Consider the following 21,266-nt stretch of genomic DNA (forward strand, 5'->3'; position numbering starts at 1 on the left):
TTTACATCTCTCCCTTCTGCAGGCTTTGATTGGCAGCTGTACATGAAATGCCACATCAGTTGAAAGTATGTTGTGAGCTGGCACTAACAATCCCGTGGCTCGGGGGAGACCTGCCATATTGTAATTTGGTTATCAGGCATGAAGGAAATAATTCTAAGTGCCAGGAAATGTGAGGCAGAATAAATGCTTCATTGCTGCAAGTTGCCCAGGGTGACAGTTCTTATTTAATGTACAAGTACGTCCTGTTGCCTGCAGGTTTTGGGTTAGGGAAGGGGGAGGCAGACTAGGTGATGGCGATAGTGGAGAATTTTGACACACGATTTTAGTTTTTGCTCTGTGGGGGAGGGAGATCTAAAACTCTTCCTGCATAAAGTATACAATGTATTTGAGTCACGTCCTTTTAGGAGTGTTTTCTTTATCCTAATTTCAATGGAGAAAAGAATACTCGTACAAACTACGAGGGATGCACATCTATTCCTGTTTTACAATCCATATCAGCGGGTCATGCGGGGGAACTGCCAGACAAATGGTGAAGGCCACAGTGAAACCATATATGCACAGAATAGATGCACGTCCATGCATAGCCTTGCATCACTGGGCTGACATGCACTGAACATGGGCCCTGATTGCAGCCACGTCCCCTAAGTGGCATGGGCCTTATTTGTTTTGATGCACTGTTTTTGCTTTGGGGAGTCTTTTCTCTTGAGATGGAGCTGTCACAATGTAAAAAGAGGCCCCTGATGCTGGCAGCAGCCCTCGGGCAAAATGAAAACAAGTAAGTGGCATAGATAAATCATGCCAACCAACGTCGTCTTGATGAATCAAATAAGACCAGAGCATCGCAGCAACATTGGGCTTAATGGAGGTCCCAGTGGTAGCTGTACATTTGTTTATAATGAAGGCTTTGTATCGTTCTCTGTATTGCTCCCAAAGACTAGACAGACAGATTAAATACATAGATAGAAATATGGATAGATAGATAGATAGACAAAGACAAAGAGACCGAGAAAGAGAGAGAGAGCGACCAACACTTGGTTATAACGTAACACCAACTATTCCTAATGAACCAAAAACCATAGGGTTAAGCAAGAGTGTCCCAAGTAGTCATCCATCCTTCATGTGAATGGACTGACTGAGAGGCATGATGGCTGACATTCCCTGGCAGAGAGCGGATCATTTGTCCAGGCGAACAGGAGCTGCTCAGTTCCAAATGCCATGGTGTGGGGTGCCCAGACAATGGGCTCTATGCAGGGCTATTATCCCCTGTGTCAGCAGGGATCGCCCTCCCATTTGAAGAGGTCCGCTCGTCTGCATCCATGGCACTTTGAGAAACATCATTAGGTGGCCTGTCAATTTCACCACAACGTTATCTGGTTGCTATAAATACCGGGCATCTCTCTCCTCATATTTTCTTCATACCATCGCACGTCTCTCAGTCACGAGGACGGTCCGCAGAGCGCTAAATGATCTCAGCATTGCTCCCCCATTTGGTTTTAATGGTTATAGATGGTACAGTTGGCAGACAAATGATATAATACATAAATCGGATGGACCATTGCACATTGTAGGTTTCTCTTTTTAACCAAATCTTCTGTACACTCACCCTATAAGGAATTTGGATTTTTGGGGGGTTTGCAACCTAATGCCATGATATCCACAAACAAGCTCCAGAACTCTTTTGACTTCTACATGTCCTGATGTATCTCTGTGTTGTTTCATGTAGACGAGATGACAGACAGGATGAAGCTGACATATGGATCAGTCAACAGCCTTGACGTCACTCTCTTTTTCTGGGCTAACTGCCGCTGACAAGTGGGTGGAGGTGGGTATGATGATGTGGCATTGATCTGCTACCTGATCAAATAGCCTTGCAAACTGTTGGACTCAGGGCATCATTAGTACACAGTGAGGTGGTAGCCTGGCAGACAGGCAGGCGGTCTCATTGGGTGTCTGGTGCCAGCTGTTGATGCCCCTGGTGCTGGCTGCTCAGTTGGTCTTCCTGATGGTTGGTTTTCCTTTAGGGGTCAGGTGGGGAGAGCCCCCATTAGCCTTACAATGTGACGGCTACCATCAGCTCTGCCTGGGTGGTCCAGGATGTTAGTGGAAGAAGGAGGAAGAATAGATATTGAGATTCAGACACTGTGTAACATCCCAATGGCATTTCTATGAAGAAGTGAGCAATCCTGACAGGACAACGGTCATTTGGTTGGTTTTGTAAAAAGGCTCCAGAAGGTGTATACGCACAGTCGTCTACAGAAGCCACCACTAAGCACCCATCTTCTCTCTCCTGACTACCACCTCAGAAGTCCTTGAGCTCACAAATCAAACACATGGGAATGAATCAGAGCACCTGCTGGGTAGTTTTTCAGGCATTCATAAGTGCCATGTAAGAGTTTAGGGGGAAAAGAGAGAGGAGAGCGGAGGTTTGGATTTGTGAGAGGTTCTGTTTACTTTGCACAGATTTATGCACAGAGCTGTATCTGACACATCTCTTACTCATGCTCTTGGCTTTTCTTTATACCTCCCTTTGGCATTGCCAGACTAAGTTATGTGGATTGCCTGTGAAGATGGGATATCTTGGAAGCACTCAAGACTGCCCCCAGAGAATTGGCCTGTAAACCATCATTAGCAGGGAGAGAAGGATAGTCTTTAGGATGTTAGATCTTGTCGTCATCCAAGCTATAACCCTCTAATTCCCACTGACATACCAAACCATATCAAATCATGTATAATTATGCCACATCCATTCCTCTCTTGGAATAAAAGTTTTTTTTATAAACAATGAATTATATATCGTTAAACATAAAGTAGCAGAGAATAAAATTCTACTTCAGAGACTTGCTATCTCCCCAATTATTTCTACAATACGAGTAGTACGAGTAAGTGGTGGTGTTAAAGAAATAAACAATGGTCCTCTTCAAAAATGTTTGAATCAGTGTGGAGTCTGTTGTACAGGAGGAGAAGAGAAAACATGTCCTTTCTGTCACTGCTTGATTTGATTGGAGGATCTACAATGTAGGCAATCCAAAACAATAGCCTGTTGACACAGCAATATGTTGGATTTGGTCCCATCTTTTACTGTATGATGTTTGGGACTTCAAAAAGATGCCCTGACTCTTGATTTAACCATGGCAGGGCAGAATTTCACATTTAGCTTTGAAATCTTTGACAATTGGGGAGAAAGGCAACCTTCACAACTTTGAAGCACACATGAAACTTAGATCAATTGTATTTCTAAAGGTGCAGCAGGAAGTCACCATACTCGAACCCGACAAAATCAACATTTCAAAGTCTTCAGGGAGCTCTTGACTTTTGTGACGGATCACAGAGCGGTGGATTGGCAAGACTTCATTTACATGGTTTAGAAATAGGCAGTTGGTCTAGCTTGAAAAAAAAGGAAATACTTTATCAGATAGATTTCCTTTACAAGGATGGAATATATAACCTTTCTTCTTCAGCTCGCAGGGGAAAAGTTAAAAAATAAATACTCCAAAACATCAAAGGCGATCATAATTGACATGTTACATCCGTGTAAATAGATCAAACCTGTGAGAGACTTCAATGAAATAACCCAGAGAAGGAGAGCAGGACTGGGAGTGAGCCTTCACATTTTCCCTGGTCAAAAGAAGGGAGAGCAAAAGCTTGAATTGAAATAGCAAGGAAAAGGAGAAGAAACTTAGTTTGAGTGACTCCTTGAAGAAGCCAGATCTGTGGACCTGTCAGTTGATTAGTCCTCTTGATTAGCATTTATAAGAGGCCCCAGTGCTCTATTATTTGCATTTCTATTTAGCCATGATTTTGTGGAGGGCACTCCGTGATTAAACTTGTCAGTAGACCTGATTGACAGGGTCAAATCTTCACATTCCATTCTGCTGGGGAGGAAGAAAGGAGAGCACATCCATGGTTGTGTCAGACTTCTTCCTGTTCTACGCCCAACAATCTTGGTAAAGGTTCAACACTCTCCATTTTCCCTCTCTCTGTCTCTCTATCTCTCTTCCTCCCCTCTCCTTTCTCTCTCTCTTCATCCCTCCCCTTCACTGTCTTGTCATTCCAGATAGGTCAGGAATGTTTTAATTTTAGGGATAGATTCTGCCTGTCAAGCAAGGCGGGTTGGCGTGTAGTCCAGGAGATGAGATGTGAAGGGTGTAAAACAATAAAAAAAAGAGGAGGAGACGGGTGAGTACAAAGAGGAACGAGCTCACTTTATTGGACAGATTTAATTACTCTGAATAGAGATTAAAGCAGGCAATCCACTGAGGTGTGAAATGAACCCTTGATTACTGATGAAGCTTTGAACAGACACAGAAAACAACAGTTTTGGGAAGAAAAAAAAAGATTGACCACTTGGTAACGATAATTATTTTAGAGCACAGATCCCATTTTCTGGAATGTAAAGGAAACGTGCTATTCCAGCATATGTAAATACTTGGGTATTAGGTGACTACATTATTAACCGTGGTCAAAATGTTAACGGAAAAAGACTCAACATGGTCTGAAATGCAGCAGCTTGGTTGCATCAGCGGCTGCTAACCTTTCTGTTAGACTGGCCCGTCTCCCTTGGGACTGCGGCCTCGGAAAAAAACAATTAAAAATGCAGAAATTAGGTGATGCAATCTGCTCGTCCTGCATAGTGCTGTGGACTCTCCTGAAATCCCAAATGCCTGGTTGTATCTACTCCATTTCCTACCTAGAGGTGAGACAAACAGACATAACAAAAATGTCACTGGATTGTATGGGATGACGTTAAAGGAACAATAAGGACCTTATCCTCTCATTCCCAGAATATTGACACAGACAATGTTGTGCATTGTAAAATATGCATAGCATTGCTCCACTATGAAATATATAATCCCAAACTTACTATACCATATTTTATATCCAAGTCAGGATACGTACCCGGCCCAATGTATGTACATCTCACTATGGCCACACAATATCAGGCAGTCTTCCAGAAAGAGGAAAAGGATATCTCCCAGTTTACACCTGATGTTCACAACTCAGACGCTGAGGCTGTACTGTCGCAACAAGAGGGTAGATGTTCGAATAATTAGCAGTAATTAATGAACAGAGAATGAAGACTCATTTGTGTTTTAAATTATCTTAAATGATCCCATTAGCACTTGTCATACCCATGTACACAAAACAGCATGAGTTCAATTATACTTTTGTCATATCAAAGTGGTTGTATCCCATTAGATTTGAGGTCTTTCAATTGCATGAACCGGGTAGATCTTATTTATATATTTTTTAACGCAAATGGAAAGATTTCAAACGACCATTATCAGAATTTGTGAGTTTATTGTGATGAATGTTAACGTTTTTGGAAGAAATCTTTTAAAACATGCACACAGTATTGAAATCACAGTACGGAAGCTATTATAGTATCTGGTCTGATTAGAGCTTTATACCCTACAACTTCTATCTTGCCTATATGACAGCATGCACACAATAAAATATGTACCCTGTCTAGCCTTTAATGCACAGTCACACATCTCATTCCTGGTTGTGGATGGACAAGGGAGGAGGGCAGAGAGGAGAAATAAAGTGCCATAATGAATCTAAAAAGCATAATTCATTCAGATCAAACGCACTCAGGGATGAGTCATGCTCCGTTGAACTCCTCTGACCACTGACAGGGCTACAGCAGGGAGAGAGGAGGGGGCGGCAGATGACGAGCACGCATAAATTCTAATTATTCCCAGAGTACGGTCTTGCAAATGGCCGTCCTCTCAGCGGCAGCGCCAACGAAGCTTTCCTCTCTCCAAAACCTCCGAGCCGTCCCCACCGTGCTGGCACCCAGTGCTCTGGATAGAAACCAGTGGGAGAGGAAAGGAAGAGGATGAGGAAGGGCAGCCATGAAACTTGGGCCGTGTGGCAAACTGTAAGAGGACAACACCCTGCAGAAGCAGCAGCGGTTTTGGTGAGGGAGAGGAGTAAGATAATGAATTAATCCTGGCAGTAATTCGGTGTGTGTAAAGCGGTAATGCTGTAATGAAAGTCATCCATTGTGCACATTCTCTCCCTGGCCGATGAACCATCCCCCCCATCATCCTCTGGATCTCAGGTGCTTAGCCATGCAAATCTGCCTGACAGCCCAGTACATCTCTGTCTGCCTAATTGGACAGTATAGAGTTGTTTATGGATATTGCAGACATTTAGGACTCAGTTGGGGGCTGCTCAAAAATCATTAGCAAAGGGCCCCTGTAACTGGACTGTCAACTTCACTTCACAAACGTCAAAGCCAGCGATAAAATATGTTTATCTCTGTCAACCAAACCAAAAGTAGCCTGTGCTTGGTTAACATTGAAACATGTTATGATGTGTGGAGAGCTGGATACCAGCAGCTTGTTATAACACTTCCCCTGGTAGTTAGTGATTTGAAAGCAAGGTGTTTTTTTTGTTGCTAATTAGTAAACCAGTTTATCAGGAGAATGTGTTGACATGATGCTGTATAAGAGCTTTACTGTAAGTATTGTATAAGGCAAGGCTGTTTGTCAAAGGCTACATTTGGGAGGGATAGACATGACTGATAGATGGTGGAACCGCATGCCATGACCTGAATCACGCAACCCAAAATGCTTGTTTTTGAAGATACACACATCAGTTTCCAACATTTAACTGTGCCACACATGAAGCACTTCACCAAACTACATATGCAACCACTTCCAGCCTCATTCCTACCTTACCTCTGATGCTTCTTTTAAAAACATCACCTTGTAAGCCCTGCATTGGCAATTCTATATCTAGCAGCACAGTACCTCTCCAGAAATCCCATTGGAGCCCAACAGATGAGCAGGTCCTGGCTTATGACTCTCCAAATTGAAGGCACTCTGATTTGCATGGGTGAACATGGCGAGGCAGGGGAGCAGGTCAGGAGGGTTCCAGACACAGGCTTTTAGAGGGATGAGTCTGTGCCAAAGCACATGGAGGTGATGTGCTCTTTGACGTGACCTCATACACAACCAGAATAAATACTAAGCAGGAGATGAGGAGACTAATAAGACCACACCAAACATAAAAAACAAACATATTCTTCCTTTTGAAACTTGGCTGCAGTACTGATTATCTGTGTAACTAAACTTTGTATGAGAGGAATTTGGTTTGTAATTATTAATCATTCTTTTCGGAATGTAGCAAATACAAATGAAATGAATGAATCCATTAATTTACTAATTACATATTTTTTACTGATTACTGATGCATTTTTACTGATGTTCCTTACTGATTGAAAGCTGCATCCATTGTGTACATCACTGTGAGCAGGAGAAGACAAGAAAAGGGTAGAATCAGAGGCAGTAGCACCCTACTCTTTATATCATTCTGTCTTTATTGCTGAAGTCCAATCAATGGCAAACCAGTGTCTATTGTCTGCAGTGTACTCAGTCCCATGCGCTCCCCCACCATCCCCCATTACAGAAATGTTTCTTCCCATCAGTGTCTTTACTTATCACTTCCCGGGTGACATTGAACTTCCTATGCCCTGGCCGCCGAGACACATCTCTGAACTCGCACAATTACTCTTCATCCCCACTAACAATTTAGTAATGAAGTATTGATTTCCAGATTCCCCTCTTATGGATGATATTAGATTTTGTTTGATAAACTGTGCCTGGGCCTCTAATCTGCACTGTCCCTTTCCCCACTGTCTGTAAAACAAAGTGCCACTGGAGAGGTAATGACCAGAGAACATCGATGAACTCATTTCATCAATTTGTAACACTTGACAATGAAAAAGGGCAGACATTTGTCAAGCAGCAATGTCAAAGTTTATTGCTCAGGGTAGAGTCTTATTGGGAGCCAGACATCTTGAGCAGCGCTCAGGTCTAACTTATGGGCCCCAGTGTGCCAGTTACTTTTAAAGAAAATGTTTGGATACTGGGAGGATGTTAGTGTTGCACCTGGGTAGTCTGATTTCCGTGACCTCTGGGGATTCATGCGTCATGTCAAAACACACAAAAACAGCAGTAAGGCTGAAGTCTGGCAGTGCACTAGTGCGTGTTTGTCATGCAGAGCTGTTACATGCTAGTCACACACCCCCAAGATGCAAGTGCTACATGAACTCTGAATTCCAATATTTTCTGGCCTAGCATGTTTCATTTTCTAGCTAGATCCTACAGCTCAAGAACATTAAATCATTATTCCATCCTCATATGAACTGAATGTAAAATGAGAACATGAGAAAAATGGACAATAAATTATATGACTTCTTTCAGATTCAAGTTTGCATATGATTCAACGGTATTAATGTGTAAATAGCTGTACTAATCCCAAACCAGATTTTTACAAATGATTGATCACACGTGATCAAATACTGGATAAAGAGTACCCTAGAGAATGATAGTAAACAAGCCTTTAAAGGCTGAAGATACTGCCACAGATATCTCTTCAAACCTAAGGCTATGTTAAACATTATTTTCTAGCCATTTTGTTTTTTTCCTATTCTTAATCTCTCTAGGGTTTTTTCAACCTTAATGTGTGCTACTGTGTGCCCCATTTATCAGGTGCAAAGTCAAATCATTTATATCACCTTGTTCATCCTAAATAGACCAGGAGACCTCAGGAACCACAGCCAATTTAGACTGAAAATCCCAGTTCCGCTTAGAGTAATGTGATTTTCCTCCTCCCAGAAATCTACATGTATAGTGCTTATCAACCAGATTACTGGCAGGTAGGAGCCATAACCCAATTTGAGGTTACTTGTTTCTCTGTGTGTAGTATTCAGTGTCAGATCGCATTAGAGGAGGAGGGGTATGGCTTTGTGAAATAGAGGTGTAACTGCCTATCCCTCTTTCTACACAGCCCCACCCACTCACATACCGTACTTGTGAGTTACAGTACTGCTAATAAATATAACAACTAAATCACAGACAGACCTTCAGATGCTAATGTATATTTCCATTGTCCTACATACACAGATGATTTCAGATATAGATTGAGCCTGTGATATGAGCCTCCTGGTCTTTCAAAGAATGAAATTGATGTTGAAAACAACACATTGTCTTGCACTCCTGGAAGGTATTCAACAGTGATGCGCTTTCTGTGGTCTTCCCCCATGCATGGAAGTGCTGGAAGTGACAGATTTGAGATGGGCCCCGCTGGAGTGGTGACAAGGCTGAGAAGGGTCTTATGTGCTTCCATTTGTCCTAGAATGGAGGAGATGCCATTTCCTCCTCTCTTGCACGCAAACCTCTCGCCTACATCCACAGCCATTATGCAGGACCAGGATGTACCAGATGAACCCCGCCTGTGTCCGCTCATCACCAGAGAGGTCACCCCCCCTCCCTGCACAGGCCTCCCTCCAAGGTGATTATTGATAAAGAATGACACGCCAATGGATACATGGGGGGAATTACACTCTGGGGCCCAATCACTTCTCCTGCACTGCTTCCACAAAGGGGAGACCAGCCGAATAAATACATATTTTGTAGGAAGAGGTGACCAGTGCTCACTGTGAGGGAAACAAAGGGAAACCCATTAGGAATGCTGGGAGCCATGTCTGTTTTCCTTTAGACACAGGCTCCCTAATATCATTTATTGGAAACAATCATATTTTCTGCTGCACATAAATGTCCAATGACAGGCAAGGTCAGGTTCATAGAGAACACACGCATTGCTACAATGAATACATCGAACGGTCAAAAGTACCATCACATTCTCCTTGCAGAGCTGGTTCAGCCTGCAGACTTGGCACGCTGCTATTCTGGTCAGCTTATTTAGCATGGAAACAGATAACAGATGTTCATGTAATATATCATTCTATCATACAGAGAATTATACAACAAATCCAGACAATGATTTGTTTTAAATGCTAACAGGCCGGTAAATTAATTACAGGTAGAAATTCTGTCCATAGTGGTAGTTCTTCCATGTGGTTTCCAGGCTACATAGAGCACAGTGTGTCCCGTTGGTGAGTGCTTGGAGATGGGGGGGAGTGAGGCAAACAGATAGCAGTTGTTTAGGAGGTGCCATGTCCTACCAATCACACTTCCCTTCTAAAGGGGCTCCAATGGCACCTGAGGGGGAATCTCATGGCTGTCATCCCAGAAAGTCTGCCGCACTGATGCTTGCTTACCATCTGCTCCCCATATGAGCAAAAAACCAGGCAATTGTCTCCGTGAAGGTACCTCAATCACACTATGATTGCACTAATATAACATATTTTGATACCATTTAGGCAACGTCTTGTTGGTGGGCTACGCAAAGCTGAAAGAGCTTTTTGTCTTTAACACGTAAATACAGATGATCGATAGTATGCTTGGTATCAGGTGCTTTAGAGATGTATATCCCAGCTCTGTCGTCTTCCAGCTTGGACCGGGCGTCTGACTGGGAGTAAAAGAAAGCCCAACAGTGGGACCCTGTCAGTGTCACACTTCTGTAAATAACCCCTCCATGCCTTTGGTTTTATCATTCTCTGCAAATTATTCCAGGCCTCTCCAGAGCTGACAAGAAATAGCATTATTTTATGGCACGGAAAAAAGAACAGATAAAAAGGAGGGAGTCAGAGAGAGAAAAAAGAGAGATGGGCTGAAAAAGGTCCTTCAGGGAACATGGTGTAAATGAAGTTCCAGGAATGACACAGGCGAGCAATGAGGCGTGGATGGAAAATATACGCTGCACATCATCGGATAGAGATGCCAGTGGAAATGGCTTCATTGAAGTGTCAGCCCTCATCCATCAATCAATCATCCGCAAGAAACAATAACGCCGCGGCGATGGGGCGGCTTTTATGGGGCTTACTCATGGGTATCGGAAACAGCACTTAAGTGTAGTTCTGACACTGGGAGAAAAACAGAGGTGAGGTGCTGGGCTTATTTCTATGCAGGTATAGCCCAGAAGGACTGGAGGAGGTAAAAAGGACTAAGTAGACAGAACCCCCTGGTAAAAAGGGCTTGGAACACAGGGGAACACAGGGGAACACAGGGGAACACAGAGGAACACAGAGGAACACAGGGGAACACAGGGGAACACAGGGGAACACAGAGGAACACAGAGGAACACAGGGGAACACAGGGGAACACAGGGGAACACAGGGGAACACAGGGGAACACAGGGGAACACAGAGGAACACAGGGGAACACAGGGGAACACAGGGGAACACAGAGGAACACAGGGGAACACAGAGGATTGGGTTTGTATTCATCAAAATGTCGATTTTCATATTTTGCCTCCGTTTGATATGCGTAGATCTGGGATTAAATGAAACTGGCAGGCCTATGTCACAAGTATAATTTTGCAACATACGTTTTGGATTGCTGTTCAATTTTCTCACTACTCCCTCAGTATGATATATGGGTCAATTGAGTCCATACAGTTTCAGAAAACAGATGGTTGGTTTATTGTGTCAGTAAAGTTTATGGTGTCAGTAAGATTAATAAAGTTTGAATATAGACACCATAGAACTTCAAGCATGACTATTACTTATGGTATAAGATTTCAGTTTCCACAAAAGATTAAACTATTTGGATTCCATGCACACTTGCAGATGATATCAATATTACTCCAAACAGTTTACAAACAGAACAGATCTTATTTCCCTTATTGAACTTATATTCACAAGTTCAACTAACAGCTGATACAATTGTACAATAACAGCAAAAAAGTTAAATGCTCTAACAGTCACTTTTGCTGTATGTACATCTTTTGATTTCCCCAAACCAAATCTCTTGATGACTTCTCAGCAACACGAAACATGACACGTCATCCATTATTCTGTATGTGCGCCTTGCTATCTCAGCCCTCTCCATATGGCCCCTGTTGTCTACAGACACCCAAATCCCTTTCCTGAGGCCAGAGGCTGTTTTTGTGGGAACCATTACACTGCTCCTCTTCCTCAGAGGGATGGGGTGACGATGATGAGCAATCACAGCCTGAACAGACTTTCTGTCTCACATTCTGACAGGATATTCAACAATTGACCGTGTCCACTTTGCTGGCCCAATTGCTAATTCATGCAAGTTGACAATCTGGAGGCAACAATTAGGAGTGTCAACAGAACTGAAAATAAGAGTGAAGAGCACTTACAGAGAGAGAAAGAGATAGAGATAGAGAGATGGCAAAGAAATTTGGAGTGGATTGTTCCTAAAATGGAATATTTGATCGCTTTGGGAAATAATTCATGTTAATGCAAGCACAGATTTACATTTGGGTAATTAAAGGATGTGCACTAAATCCATTGCTGAGTGCTCATAGTCAACTGTACGATAAGAACTTGGTACATTTGACAAAAGAGCTGTGTGACTGCAGTTTGTATGACTAAAACCTGTTCAACTTGGCCCGTTGAAATGCATTACATGTATAAATGGTGTTATTCTTTTCATCCAGGCGAACAAGCCATGCAAAACATATGAGGCATGATGCAGAAATGATAGCAATGTATCAGTATTCATCATGTTTAAAATCATAATCGTATGTAGAATTACAAAAAAAACACTTTCAGGAGACCCATCAGTCAGATTTATTTCCAGGAGTAGCCTGGTAAATATATTTTAGTTGATTAGGGTTTTTCTATCAAATTGACACCATATATGCAACATTCAATCATAAGTCAATCCTACCATTGAAAATGTCAGCATGAATGTTCATTGAACTTCATGAACTATTGTGTGTGGTGAATGAAGCACGAATGCCAAGTAAACAGTGAAAATGCAGAGTATATGCTTGTTAAAGGGACACTGACATAAACCCCTTTCAGCAAGTTTTGAAAAGCAGAAAATATAACAAGACCATCATCTTGGACTTAGGGATTCAGAGTAACAGGAAGCATATCATGAGATGAAATCGGCTTCTGTCCTTTGCCGCGCATCTGCACTAAGTTTGCCACAGTGTGGGGGGATATGAGGGTGATGCTAAGTGAAATGCTCATTTTGCGTTTGTGATTACCAAGGCCCATGGGCGATATGCACTAATGTGAGCTAATGCAATAGATTACACAGCACTGGCCCAGGGGAACAGACAGCAAACAGATGTGCTATACTCCAAAAAAGAAAATCAAAGTTTAAAGTGTTCAATGTGCTGGAGATTGTCCCTTGTAATTTATCGCTGACAGAACGCACAACTGTTATCTCTTCTGTCAGTCTCCTCCTCTAAGGATTCAGATGGGAAGGAAGTAAACAAAGGGGTGCCATTTTATGACAAATCAATCTGAAGTTCACATGGTTCTTTGGAAGGACAATATGTTGTTCACCATGGCTTTATCTTTTTCCAGACAACAATAAGCTAAGTAAATGACACTTTACGCTAGATGTCAATCATTACTGGGATTTGGAAAAAAACCTTCGCTTTCCCTTTACCATCCAACAAATACTGTGATTTGACCTGTCAATGATGACAAGAACTCAAATGAAACTCTTACACAACTCTTCCGCCAAGACTACCAACTCGCCTCTACATGGCACAAGAGCAAACAACAGTATAAGAAAGTTTATCCCACAAAAGCCTACAACTGAAACACAGTCAAGCCTTTGTATTTATTGCCCTCTAGTGTTGAAATTCAGAAATGAAGGCTGGTCAGATCCTCCATATCCACACAAAAAAACAAATTAGTTACATACTGTCAAGTATAGATATTTTACAAATGTCTTGGTTGTGTTAACAATTGATGTAATATCCATCTTTCATTTCACATAATTAATAACTGAGGATTTGACAATTTTACACTTCCTGGGTCAATACTGATCTAATCAAAACACAATAAGCAAAAAATAAAGCAATATGAATATTTCACTAAATAAAGATAATCTAGTGTCCAGTAGTTAAGTCTCAAATGTACCATAAGAACAACCATCACATACAATGTGAAACAGGTTCAGAAGAAAGGTGATGAGGGTGGCTGAGATGAAGCCCAGCACCAACAGGAACTCAAACCTTAAACAGAGTTGGAACAACAGGTCTGCAACACAAAATGTAATGGACTAATTTTTTATTATATTGTAACTGTCATACATATTTAAACAATATTTCACTTTTTACAAAAGTACATGTGAATATTAGAAACAAAACCAAATAAAGGGAAATAAATTAACACAAAATTCTATAATAAATGGCAAAAGACCAGATTACTAAATCTGAAGTACACAAATTGCTTGAAAATAAGAAAAGTCTGAAACCTGAGGCAATCGCAGATTTGTTTCCATCAGTGTACAATGCTTTGAGCAAGGCCATTATATCCTCCTCCACATCAATATCACCAAATAAGACAGTCCCCAAGAAGGCCAATGATGAGGCACGTAGCCAGGTCAACATGCCACAAACTAGATACAAATTACTCAGTTGCTGCTCAGGACACTTAATAATATAAGAAACGTCCTGAATACTGTGTAAATAAGACAATTGTGTTTAAAACAAATGTTATAGAGAACTGTTGTTTGCACACAAAACAAACCCCCAGTTATTGTGTTATTTGGTCCATGTTTTACAGCATAGTGGGTTTTGAGGCACTAATAGGCCACTGGTAACCAGTGTACCTTTTACACAGAATTCTGTGTGGCACTTTATACTTGATCCCAACTGAAAATGATACTGTCATGTCCATCCAGTGATCGCTACAAAGAGGCACATCAGACATTTTATTCCATCCTGAAACTGTATTGTCTGTCGTAGTTCACATGACAGCTACAGCAGCTTTATCTGACGATAAAATAATACATTTCTTGACCTTCAACAGTCAATGTCTGATGCATATCATCATACATGTTGTGAATAAAGACTGTAAACTGTCAGGCCTGAGACTATTGGACAGTGCTTTGACAAAATAATGTAGTAATGTATTGCTGACTATGAAAAAAAGATCAAGACATCCGCAATTGAACATGTAAAAGTATGATTTTTTTGTTCTTCCTTTACACAAGTTCTATCTAGTGCATCCATACCATTACATTACATTAACAGTCAATCATCATACATACTGTAAACTGTAGGTAGACTAATTTATAAAGGTTTATCTAAAGATCACAGTAGGTCATCACAAAATAATCCATCAGTTACCGCTTTCCTTCTACTGAAGCAGGTGGCAACATGATAGCATCAGAATACTTTAGACCTGGAAAGGGAGAGAAGTGTTTTCAATTAAGACATTATGAGATCAATGAATACAATAATAAGATTGACACTGATAAAGTCTACATTTTACAACATGGACTTTCATTGGAGTTTACTGTCATCATCATTACCATTACAATTGTTAGGCTTTTTTGTCAGTGGCTCCATAGTTATCATTGCTGATGGGACTGGCATGGTCTCGTCTCTGTATGCTAGGTAGAGTAGGCAGGTGTTGATATAGTGTAGCTCTATTCCCTATGAAGAGAGATGGGCAAACTGAACTGTCACTGCCAAAGACCAGTTCAGTGTGATTTTGGAAAAAATTTATTTGAATACTAAAGCCCTTGCGTTGACAATTAAACATCCAACAAATTCAAGAATATAATATAAGCTCTGCAAAGATGAGCACATTTTTAGACTAAGTGCTCAGTACATACCTGCCCTAGGATTGGTCAAGCCTCCATGGCTTGGGTTGGCCCCTGTGACCTGGTAGAGGGACGCCAGGTCACTGGGGCAGTAGGAGCGTAGGATGTTGATCATGTTCCAGTCAGTGTCGATGCTTCCAGGGGCTGGAGGAGATGATCTCACAGGAGCAAAGGCCTGAGGGCATTCAGATGGGGAGTTTCCTTGCAGTGACATTTTCCTGCCTGAGGTAGGTAGTCTTTTGGACACATCCCCTGTCCTGAAACTGGGGGTTTCAGCAGTGCCACTTTCCCTGCAGGGGGGCAATGAGTACTTTGGCCTCTTGCTGGAGGTTTCACCAAAGTCCATTTGAGGCAGACTGCCAAACCGGCTGGAGAGACAGAGTCTGGCAGCATCTGAGGGCCAGACCACATCGTTCCTCACCGAGTAGCTCCTTTGTCCAATCCCTACTCTGTCAGGTGGGCTCGGTCGGTCTACTGCATAGCAGTCATCTTTGCTCGCACCGCTGATGGACTCCTGCCCTGCCTCTTTAAACCAGGAGGAGTGCTGGCTGGTGTGAGGTTCAATCCTCCTGTACCTCTTGCCCTCCTGCCCTGACTCCCTCTGGAGTGTCGGGATTGGGGAACTTTTAGGGACCTGAGGTGGGTTCTGGGGACGCATCTCTGGAGGTTTTTCTGGCTGGGGGGTTGGTGACTTGGTACGACGAGGATGTCTCCTGTCAATTGGAAGAAGCGGTGTGACATCTTTGCCATCCAGGGCTGGTGGGCAGCCTGTGTAACGCTTCAGTTTAGCACTGCCTCTGATACCATTCCTCTTAGTCATGTCTGACTTTTCCTTATGAATCAGCTTCTTGTGCATGAGTAGGACCTCTGGGTAAAGAGTTTTAAAGGTGCAAGACGCACATGCTTTGGGAACTAACACATTTCTTGGTTCTGAGGTGGCGGAGATGGACAGTGACACTTTTAAGGACAGATTTAATGGGGCCTCGTTGTCTTCGTCTTTAATTTCCTTACGCTCCATCTTCAGGTTGACAGGTATGGGGTATTTTATGTGGACATCTTCTGCAAAGAAAGCACTCTTAGCAGTTAATTTCCCACACTCAGCAGTCACTTTGGTAGGAGGGCTGGCAAGCTTACCACTCAAACTATTACACCTGTCCTCTCCTTTAGCATTGACACGTGACTTAGTTCCTGGCCCAACCTTGGGGGTTACCCACAGTTTGGACCTGCTTGTGGTCCGTTTCTCCTCCTTATTTCTGGTGGATTCTTTCTCACTAGGAGAGGGCCCTGGCAGCACTGGTCTACTAGGGATCTCAAAGTAAGGTTTGTCCTTGTGATGCCTGTCCAGGTGATATCTCAGTGAGGTCTTCTGAGCGCCAGCATAATCACAGTATACACACTTGAATGGTTTTTCACCTAAAATACAAAAGGGAATAAATCGTCACAAAAAAGGACCAACCAAAGTCCTTAATCTCACACACACAGACAAAGTGGGTTTCTAAACCATGGACAGTTCACAGCTTAACAAAAATGTCAACAATATATAAACTTTACCTGTGTGAACCCTGAGGTGAACATTGAGGCAATAGCTTGAACGGAATGTTTTTCCACAGTAGCTGCATATCCTTGAGGATGCAAGGGTTTTGACTTTTGTCTGATCAATGCCATCTTCACTTTTATCTAATAAAAACAAAACATCATTAAATGCGTTTGAGGAAAAGGTGCATGATCAATAGGTGTACAGCAGAGGGAGACAAAAAACACATTTAAATGTGTTATGTGAAAGATTATTGCTTGTACTGTATCAACCCAATAATTATAAATACAATCTGTCAAGTCCAAGCTATTAGAAATGTATACCTGAACAAAAGACATCCCCAGTTCCTTCCTCTGAGCCATCTTCAGACCCTTCCTCTGCTTGGTCTAGGGAGCCTGCTCTTGACATCTTGCCATCAAAGGAGGCAGTGGGGCTTTCCTCTCCACCCCTCTCCCTCATGTGCACTCTGGAGTGGAGCACAAGCTGGTGGTAGGTTCTGAACGTCCTCCCACAGTCCTCACAGTGCGTTGGCTTGTCTTTCCGGATCAGAGACCTCTGGTCTGGCTCAGGTGACGGGGTCTCTGCTCCCAGTAGCCTTTTAGACCTCAGCTGCCTTCCAGAGTCCTCTTTAACAGACCTGTCACCTTGAGATTCTGACCAAATATTTCCCAGTTCTTCCTTGTCTGAACCCGAGTCTTCATTGTCTGAGCTAGCATCTTGGCCCATGTCTTTTGCTATATTTGGACCAACTGCTATCTTGCCCTTTGTGGCCAGCTGCCAGGCTTGGTAAGTGTTGAATGGGTCAAGCTGGGCAATTCCCCTGTAGTATTTATCTGGTTGCATATCAGAACACTTTGTTACAGGGCGAAGCTGAAGACCCTGAAGAAATGCTTCCTGATTGAGCGAGGACTTGGCAGTAGCAATACTCTCTGGATCTCTGTCTTCATCAAGCTCTGCTTCTCTGGTATGCATTTTTCTGTGCTCTAACAAACTGTCTTTATCTGGGAAGAAAAACCCACATACCATACACATTTTATAAAGTGTGGAGACAGGCTCTGGTGTTTGTTCTTGGGGGATGTTGTTGATTGTGACAGGGGCGTCAAGGTCCTGCTGGGCCTTGCTCTTCGGTCCCCCCTTGCTCCCATGTATTCTCTTCATGTGGAGCTTAAGGAACCAGGGCTCCCTGAAGCGCCGGCTACAGAGATTACAACTGTAGGTAAAATGGTCCCTGTGCTTCCTCATGTGGGTCTCCAATTCACCAGCATCATCTGTGACCTGATCACACACAACACACTTGAAGACTTCTTCATTTACAGGTGGTAAGCTAGGTTTGGGCCGGGCTCTCTCCCCTGGGATTCGAAACTCAGCATCCACGCGTAACACAGCTGGTTCAAACAAGGTGGTGGGGTGCTCAGTCAGGACATGAGGGCCCAGGTCATCCTGGTGAGTGAAGGCCCGGTCACAGAACATGCAAAACAAGGCTAGGGTTCCCTCTGCCTCTGTTTCAGCTTTCTGAGCAGTTGTGTAGTGAGGTGTCATACTGGACCCTGCCCCCGGCATACTGCTACTGGTCAGAATCTCTTGGCCCAGCCCATCAGGACCCTCCACATATGGTAGTAACAGGTGAGTTGGCATGTCTTCCCAACTGCGTGATCGATCTTGTACGTTCCTTAAAATTTGACGTCAAATTAATGTGGCTATTGGTTTATACTTTTCAATAGGAGATTGCCTACAATGTGTATAAACAGATTTGGGAGCAAAGTGAGTAACAAACAATGGGTTAGTCCTTTCACTTTCTGAGATCTGACATGTCTGACAAAGAGAAGTGAAATACTGACTTTTGCTGTTATGGGTTCTTGCAGGACATCTTGGTAGGTCACTGGTGAAGGTAAACTTTGACACATAAGGCCTGTGAATGAAATTTGAATATTTCAGTATAGCGTATACCAAAAGATCTTAGGAGCACAGAAAGGTATTATTTCACACTGAAACAGGAAATGAGTCCTTTGGCAATCTACTCTAACAGATACAGTGCATTTCCTCACAGGGTATTCTATATTAGATACTAGATCATTTAATCTAAAACCATCTATCCAAAAAAAAAATGTCTACCCCATATTTAGGAAGACACATCTTTTAAAGAGTAGATGAGAGTGAAGTCTATATCAGAAATAGCAGAATACCTAAATGGTGTTGTGACTTGTTTAAAGCAACAGGTAGCCTAATCCTGTGTCCAAACACTGCATCTCAGATTGGAATTTCCTTTTGTAGACGAGGCTTGCATCTTTGAAGGAAGTATTCACTATATCGATACAAGTGGAGTAACTGGACAAACTAGTCTATGAAAGGCAAACTGTGCATTAAGTCAAGATGGAGGCTAAGTTAAGGAACTTGGCAGCCCTACGACCAATTAAAAGTATTGAGAAATGTACTATAAAGCCGCTAACAAAGACCTGCCTTTTTTATCTCAAATATGTGAACATCCACATTTACTAATTGTGTATTTACCTACACTTCAAACAGGCTATTGACAAAATGTTGGTTAAAGAGTCCAGTACATTAAATTTCCTGTTCCCTTTTTGCTATTTCAATAGCCTACAATACTCATCCAATATTGTTCCCAATCTTCTGACAGCAAGGTGTAATTAAGCTCTACAAAGTAGCTATAAAACCACGTTTAACATTCTATTTGTTCTCTGGAGCACGCAACGTGATCACTTGTGCCAAGTTTGGTAGAGAAGACAAATGATGCACTCGGCGATACCATTATTAGTCAACGGTTATGGCTTTCAAACAACAAACCTTACGGTTTACAATAACTAGTTAGTCTACCAAAAACGTGACAAAACAGTGTCGTCTGTATTCATAATCCTTGCCATTAAGGCAGGCATCTAGCAGGCTTCAGTTGTAGCTAGGTGGTCCACACAATGTTTTCACACAAAAGCTTTGTATTGTTAACGTTAATTTACACTAGTTAACGTGAATTCTAGCTCTTGCCTGCTGTTATTGGTTAGTTTTAGAGAATAAATAACGACTGCACTCGAGAAGTTTAGCTAGCAATAGCTTACAAAAAAAGGTATTTTATAGCTAGCATGCCGGTTAGTTGCCAATCAATAACACATTTTCCGTAAAGTCAACGTTAGAATAGCTGGATATATCAAATCAATATTCACACGTACGTAGCCAGACTAGCAACACAAGTCTTAGAACTAAGCCAAACTGGCTACGTTAGCAGAAATTGGTTGCAGTTCTCTCTGGACTTGTGAAATGCATAGACAATCATTGAATTAACTTTAAGTAGTGTTCATCCTTTTGGAAGTTGGTTAGAAAGCTACCCAACATAACATTTGCGATAACCTCGCCACTGACTCCAGATGACTCACCCTAAAAGCTAGACTAGCTCGTTGTCTCTTATGGCTCACATTTCATGGCAAACCATATAGCCTAGTTAAAATACTGCCGATTCACACTTTGTGAACAAACGTCAAAATAGTGTCTGTAACTATTTTAAGTTAAATAAAGACGTTACCTTGCAAAACTAGTTCAGTGAAACGGTATCGGATAGTTCATCTTGCGATTCTATTGTTTGCGGATCATATTGTTCGTTTCAATGTTTGCAAATCCTTCACTGTGTGCAGCTGTTAAATTCTGAGGCGCGTTCTTAACGATTCTCACTAGCAGCACAGCCAGAGAGCACAGGCAGTCAGAGAAACAGCGCTTGCATTAACAGCCCAAAAACCTAGTGGTTGTCACATGGTCGCAAATAAGTTGCCATCCTTAGAGGCAACTATTTATGAAAATGTAGTTTGTGTTTCTGAATCAAATACACGCTCAAAAGATGCAATTGACTGACACGAGGATTTAGTTCAAAGTTATAGCGAGTCATATTTGCATACCTACTTTGTTCACTGAAGAGACAGGAACTGTGATGCTAGACGTCTTGGCTTTACATTTAGGGATTCATTTTTGCCTGAAATATATAAAGGCAGGTTATTGTCAATGTCGCTAACTCGATATACTACCGCAAGCGACTTTTGCTGAACTACGATTGCGAGTTAACATTAGCTCTAACATTAAGTGACTTACCAACCTAAAGTAGACAATGCTTGTCTTGACTGTTGTAACATTCACACACAAGCAGGCAGAGGGAAGGCAACCTATACCATGTGTGGTTGGGGGATGGGAACCTTAAACAGTAGTTTTAACAGTTGCATGATGGATTCAGCAGGTTGTGTTATCAGGCATTGAACTTTTAGTCCTTTTAGAACATA

The 21,266-nt window shown here is 42.2% G+C and overlaps 1 protein-coding gene across 2 annotated transcripts; it reads right to left on the reverse strand.

Moving 5' to 3' along the window:
• Positions 1 to 13,901: 13,901 nt before the first annotated feature.
• On the reverse strand, positions 13,902 to 20,950 carry znf217 (zinc finger protein 217). Of its 2 annotated transcripts, none has more exons than XM_067240004.1 (7): positions 20,896 to 20,950; positions 18,834 to 18,904; positions 17,319 to 18,724; positions 17,013 to 17,138; positions 15,474 to 16,874; positions 15,168 to 15,291; positions 13,902 to 15,037 (listed from the first exon to the last, which is right to left on the reverse strand). In XM_067240004.1, exons 3-6 carry the CDS (start codon positions 18,628 to 18,630, stop codon positions 15,179 to 15,181), a joined length of 2,952 nt encoding a protein of 983 aa, XP_067096105.1. In that variant the 5' UTR covers positions 18,631 to 18,724; positions 18,834 to 18,904; positions 20,896 to 20,950; the 3' UTR covers positions 13,902 to 15,037; positions 15,168 to 15,178. The 2 variants fall into 2 exon arrangements, with proteins under 2 accessions (XP_067096105.1, XP_067096104.1); XM_067240003.1 differs by lacking the exon at positions 20,896 to 20,950 and adding an exon at positions 20,525 to 20,644.
• Between the last annotated feature and the right edge of the window lie 316 nt (positions 20,951 to 21,266).

The sequence above is a fragment of the Osmerus mordax genome, chromosome 7, assembly GCF_038355195.1.
Source record: "Osmerus mordax isolate fOsmMor3 chromosome 7, fOsmMor3.pri, whole genome shotgun sequence".
In the NCBI taxonomy this organism is placed as follows: Eukaryota; Metazoa; Chordata; class Actinopteri; order Osmeriformes; family Osmeridae; genus Osmerus; species Osmerus mordax.